Source organism: Apodemus sylvaticus, chromosome 7, assembly GCF_947179515.1.
Source record: "Apodemus sylvaticus chromosome 7, mApoSyl1.1, whole genome shotgun sequence".
Taxonomy (NCBI): Eukaryota; Metazoa; Chordata; class Mammalia; order Rodentia; family Muridae; genus Apodemus; species Apodemus sylvaticus.
The window spans coordinates 2769224-2775567 of NC_067478.1; the positions used below are offsets into that span (position 1 = coordinate 2769224).

Below are 6344 nucleotides of genomic sequence, written 5' to 3' on the forward strand. Positions count from 1 at the left end.
GCAGACCCCTGGGCAGATCGCCCAGACTGAAGCCTGCTCCGGTGTCTTCACTTAACCACCCTCTGCCTCAGTTTCCCCATCTGTAGAATGGAAAGCATGGCCAAAGGCTGCCATGGTGCGTGAGTGATGATTGTGAGAAGGCCCTGGTGACCCTGGTGTGCCATGGAACACCCATCACCAGGACTCTGCATCTCAGTTAGCCATGGGTTCCTCCCCCACCCCCACCCCGGAGTGGGAAGGGATCTCGTGACTTTTGGGGTGCCCACAGAAACACTGTCTATCTAGTCTTGTCCTGAATCGCTTGCTCCTGTGGTGTGGTGTGCCCTGCACCCTCCCTCCTTCCCTCCCAGGCGCACCCCTGCTGAGTAGGGAGAACCAGGTGCCAGGGCTGAAGGCCAGGGCTGGCTCACAATGCAATGTTCCTCCATTATAATTTATAGCTTGCTTGCCTGCCTCCCAAACGGCTTGGGGTGGGTGAAGGCTGTAACAGGCGACTTGCTAACGAGAGCCACCTTACAGTAAAAGCCTGTTTCTGAGGAAAACAAACAAACAAACAAACCAGGAGGAAGATAAAAAGTACACCAAGCACCTGGGAACTACAGCCACAGTTACAGGTCAAGACTTATGGGTCAGCTAGAGGGACTCAGAGAGCCAAGGTGTCTGTTGCCAGGCCTGACAGCCTGAGTTCAATCCCAGGACCCACATGGGGCGGGGGGAAGAATTGACTCCCACAAGTCCTCTCACAACACAAATACAAAAACATAAAATGTAAGTTTTTAAATTCTTTATATTAAGAAACTCCGTGTAACAAGAGTCCTGTCTGTCACACAAGGGAGAGGGACAGAACAGGAGCTGGTGGCCCTGGAACAGGTGTGTTCTGCCTTTGCAAAGATCAGACTTCAGGTCTAGAAGTCAGCATGAGACTCACAGAAGTAGTTCTGTCTGTCCGCCTGCAGGACCTGACCAGGGAAGGGGCAGGAACTGCTCCTTATGTAGGACTTCAAGAAATCCTAGGAATTCCCCAGATTCTAAGCTGCCGCTTCTCCCTGTGTCCACAGGAGGTGGATCCCACTTCCCACTGTCCACTCCCCTCCTGTTTCTTTCATGGCCAAGTAAATATCATTTAGATCATATTTTTCCAAGGGGAAGTATTAAAAATAAACTTCTAGAATTACTAATCCATACCTTGAGCTAAATTAATGAAATGTGCGGGAAGACCATGGTGTTTTATTTGAGCAAGTCTGAGGAGAGTGAGATGCCAAATTTGGTGGATTAAGTGTTAGTGATAAGGGGCAAATTCCTCATGTGGCTGCTTCAGAGAAGGGGGAGGGCTGAAGTTTTGCTTGTTTTGCTTTAATGTGTTCATGTATGTGTGTTTCTGTAAACATGCATGTGTGCTTTTGTTCCCATAATGGCCAGAAGTCAGCCTATATCTCTTCTCGTTTGCTCTCCATATTAGAGTTTGAGAGGGGGCCTCGCCTTGGCCTGGGGCTCACCGTTTCATCTACACAGGCCAGCAAGCCCAGGAATGCTCCTGTCTCTGCCTCCCCAGTGCTGAGAAGATAAGCACAGCTGGCTTCAACAGGTGGCTCTAGGGATTGAACTCATGCCCTGTGCTTGGGTGGCAAGCACTTTCCCCGCTGAGCCGTCTCCAGCCCCGGTGCGGCCTCCCTCAGACAGGGCAGATGCAGGTGCTGCCAGGTTTGCAGCGGCTTGCACACACCCATGTTCCCCTCTAGGTTTGTGCAGGACCAGGTCACTGAGAAAGCCCAGAAATGAGCAGATACCGCATCCATCCGGGGGCTCCGTGTGCCTCCATCAGCAAGACTGCAGGTTTGGGAGTCATCGGGCTTAGTAATGAGACCTAAAAGTCTGCAGGCATGACTGTGTTAGCAGGGGACAGGAAGAGGCCACTCTGGAACTCAGTAGGCTTTGGAGTACAGACAGGAAACTAGATGGGTCATCCCACCGTCAGGCTTGAATCCGATCCACTCAGAGGAGCTGAGAAGCCCGCAGCAAGCAACAAGCCAGAGCAAGCTCTCGGCAGGGGTGTGGGGACCACAATCCCAGGGCCAAGCTTCGGGGGGACGGCACAAGAATGTGGGGGAGGGCGGGGACGCTGAGTAGTTCACATCTGAAAAGCCCTTGCTGGCCTACACCAGCCCTGGCCCAGGCACTGACTGATTAAATGCAGAGGCGCAGGCAAGGCCTGCAGGGAGGCAGGGGTATGGCAGATTCCAGGCCTGTGTGGAGGCAGGGGTATGGCAGCTCCAAGGCCTGCCCGCCCTACAAGATCAGCCTGAGCAGCTCAATGAGAGGGAACCACAAAATAAAAAGGCTAATAAAATGGGAGGGTGGGCTGTGGTGGGCTGTGGTGGGCTGTGGTGGGCTGTGGTGCAGCTTCATGACGGAGCACTTATCTAGAAAGTGTGGTCCTCAGTGCTGAAAAGAAAAGTACTGACGAGGAGGAGAGGGAGGGGGAGGGGCAGGAGGAGGAGGAAGAGGAGGAAAGAGGGAAGAACAGGGAGCAGCAGATAGTACTGATCTAGGTGCAGGAGCTTTAGAGGCAGACCCTACCAAGACCAGCAAAAATCAGACCTCCATCTTACACCTGGCTATCGCTGGTCTCCCCTGAACCCAGTGAAGGAGATTGAGACGAAGTAGCGTCCAGCTCCCCTCCACCCCACCTGCCCATCGTTCAGCCGGGTAACTCCTCAAGCGACCAGCGACCCGGCCCACAGCTCCGAGCATGGGTGAAACTGTGCCCCTCTGCTTGTCCCTCCCTCTGGCCGCGCTGCAAAGTAAACTTACAGCGGACGTTCCCACGAGCACACACTCACCACATGAGTCTGTCTCAGCCAGTGTGTGGCCAAGTCCTGGCAGAGGCTGGGCCCTGGAGGGCTGCCTGAGGGGAATCGCCAATGCCATGGGCAGACCCCAACTCCACAGAGGACTCGGAGGGAAAGCGCTCCTCCATGCGAGCTTGGCCGCAGCTCTGAGCCTTCCTCAGCAGTTTTCCAGAGCTTGCTTGTCAGGGCAGAGCTGAGGATCCCCACGCTGCCCAGGACGCACGGTGGGTTGCGTAACTCCGGCAACCAGGAACCCTATCACCTCATCTTATGAAACCACCCCAAACAGAAAAAAAAGAGGCACACCCACAACACGACACCTCTCTAGGGTGGGGCGGGTGGGGGGTGGGCAGGGAAGAAGCCTTTCCGATGGGCAGCTAGTTCTGCCTAAACTGTAGCGTAGAACAGAAAGCCACTGTTCTCCTCAGGACTCCCTGGGAAGTGAGGGCGGAGGCTCAGTGCCAGGCAGCGTCCCAGGGCTTAGCTTGGCAGAGCCCTCAGAATCCACAGAGGGCTCCCGGCATATTCAAGGTCTCCGGGGAACGCGTCTTTGTTGCACTGAGCACCTGATAGGGCTTTTTCTGGCGGGGAGGGGTGGCAGGGGCTGAATACCCAGCTCTTCAAATGCATGGTGCTGCCTGAGCCAGCAAAGCTGTCTGAGAGGGCTGCTGGGCACCATGGGCATGAGCTGTGGCTCTTGGTGGTCCCCTGGGGCTTGCTACAGGCATCCTAACCCAAAGCCTCGGTTTCCGCATCCCCCCGGGCTGGACGCCACAGACACCACACTGCCATTCCCTCGCCCTCGGTTGTAATGCTTTGAGAAAGTGGAAACTGGTCAGACAGGCTGAGGTTCCCAGGATTTCACTGGGGAGTCAGGGCTGGGATCCCAGCATGTGTTCTGAGTGTTCTGGACTCCCTCATTTCTTCCCCTCCAGAGCATGCAGCGAGTGGTCCTTAACACCCTCTCCTGGGCCCTGCCTGCCCGCATCCGTGTGCAGCCAGCTTCTTCCTGCTCCTGTCTCCCCAGACAGCTTTCCTTCCTGGATGTCGCTCGCTACTGGGACTCTGACAAGGAGGACTCCAGTTCAGGACACAAAAGCAGACACTATGCCCTCTCACTCAGGGCTCAGACCTGGAAGACACTGCCCACTACGGCCCAGGACTCAGGAGGATCCCCACAAGGAAACCCATGTCCCCAGGACACATAAGGAGCTGGCCCGGAGAGGCCAAGGGGTCCTGTTTGAGACCCGAGAGGCACTGTAAAGAGGAAGCCCCGGAAGCCGAACGGGGTGAGACTGACTTCCCGTCCACAGTCAATACTCAAGCTCTTGCAGGAACTGGAGTTGAGCTGCCCCATAAAGACAAGAACACAGGCCTGCAGGAATTCTCCCAAGGAGGCGTTCCCAGCATGTCCCTGCACTGAGAAGAAAGATGGATTGTGTCCTATTTCTGACACCGTGTCCTGGAGTAATAGACCGGGGCCAGGGATCAGGGGCACAGGGGAGGGCAGCGGAGGTGCTACACTAGAGGGAGCAGGAGAGAGGGGTGTCCAGGCCCAGGCAGGACAGCACACACTGGCACACCTAGAAACCACAGCTGGTCTGTGCCCCTTGGGAACTGGGCAACTCCTAACACACTGGGTGTCCTGTATATAACTCTATAGTTAACCCAGGACAAAGAGAAGCTGCCAGAAGCCATTGTGCACAGGCAATGTGTCCTACATATGGGTGGGCAAACTGTCCTGATGTGTGTGGTAAAGTGTAATATGACAGAGTTCTAAGGCACACAGGGCCTTGGAGCCCTTTCTGTGGACACAGTGTATGGAGCCCTCCCTCTGTCAGCACTGACACTGCGTGCCACTTCCATGACGCCCATGCCAGTCTGGAGAAATACAACCCAAGAGAGAACCAAACTACACTGAACACCCGTGATGGGCTACACATGCTGCCTGGGGCCCAGTGCTACTGTCCTCAGCCTCTGTGACAATTCCATGACACACTGACCCAAGCCACAGAATGACACACCCATGAAGCAGGTTCTGAATGGAAGGCCCCTGATCTCAGATGCTGTGTGCTGTAGTGACTGCGTCCACCCTGAGATGGTTCTCACGGTCACACTCGCTGGCAGGATCAAGAATCATTTAGGAGACAAATCTCTGCACAAGTCTGCCAGGAAGTTTCTCAACTGAGATAGCTCAGGTGGGAAAACCAACCTTGAGCGTAGGCTGCGCTATTCCTAGGGCTGGGGTCCTAGGCTGTGTAATTCATTCATCTCCTTGGCAACCGTGGATGCATCGAGACCAGCAACCTCACAATCCTGCACTCTTTTCCCCCCACCATAACAGACTTCATTCTAAACTGTAAGCCCAAATAAACCCGCCTTCCCCATAAGCTGCTTCTGCCAGTCATGCTGCCATAGCAACATGAAAAAGAATGCGCGCCCGGGCCTCCGCCTGCGGCCGCACGCACACCTTTCCCGATCTCGATGGCTGAAGCCCCCTCCCCATCCCCGGCAGGGTAAGGCCAGTGTACCAGTGATGGTGCAGGCATCCCGGTGCTCTCTGTAGCTGGGAGCATCTTCCACAGCCTCGCTCACATAATACTCTTCAGGGATGCCGGGGCTGCGGGCGAGGACCGCATGGCTGCAAGCCTCAGAGTCGGGCGCGGAGCTGGCCGAGGTGTCGTCGTGCAGGGCTGTGGCGTCCAGCTTGGCAGGTTTCAAGGGGAGGTGCCCACTGCCATGGGGGGGTCCCCGCTGCCGGAGTCAGGGGCAGTCAGGCAGATGGCCCCCGGGAGATTCAGTGTACCGGTAGGAGCGGCTAAAAAGAATCTGTGGAAGAACCCAGAGAGGACACCATCATGAGGGGTCTGTGGATACATCCAGACAAAACCTTTAAGGTCAAGGCAGGGAGGTTAGGGTCTCATCACAACAGCACTACAGAGATGGTTAGCCAGCTAACTGAGCCTTAGTCCTGACACCAAAATCGGCCTTGGTCGTACTAAGGTGTTGACAAAGTGGCCTCAGTTAGAAGGGCAATGGTCATCCATCCCCAAAGGCAGAAGCCAGGGAGGGCATGGAGCAAGTCCCGATGGGAAGACCGAGAGTGTACGCTCTGAGGAAGATACAAACTGACGCTCTGCTGGGTGACGCCAGGCGATATGGTTAGCTGTACACTCAGTCATAAGTGACGCGATTAAACTCTGCTAAATGTACTCCCACAAAGAACTTGAAGGTCGGTGCCCCCTTTAAGCTACAGTGACATATAAGTGAACTCCTTCCAGAACCTTATTTAAGTCTTAACCTATCACAGGCTCCAGGGGAGAGAGGACAATGAGCCCTGGGAAGGAGGAGCAAACTACAGCAACATCAGCACCGTCGATTAGACAACTCAGACGTCCACTGAAACCAGACCGGAGAGCTACAACAAAGAGCTCCTGTTTCAAAAGCAACCTTACACGTGACCCCTCAAGACTGTGATAGAGCCCCCCAAGAAGT

The 6344-nt window shown here is 55.1% G+C and overlaps 1 protein-coding gene across 4 annotated transcripts in view; it reads right to left on the bottom strand.

Annotated features, from left to right (window-relative positions):
• The window catches only part of Trak1 (trafficking kinesin protein 1), a 99105-nt gene extending 93493 nt beyond the window's left edge, over positions 1-5612 (bottom strand). For 2 of the 4 annotated variants that reach the window (XM_052186948.1, XM_052186947.1), the window contains exon 1: positions 2841-3050. In XM_052186948.1, the coding sequence (XP_052042908.1) occupies positions 2841-2928 (88 nt within the window). In that variant the 5' untranslated portion in view covers positions 2929-3050. Of the gene's footprint in view, positions 1-2840; positions 3053-5380 lie in introns of those variants that run through there. The other 2 variants (XM_052186949.1, XM_052186946.1) reach the window with 2 other exon arrangements.
• Positions 5613-6344: the final 732 nt, after the last annotated feature.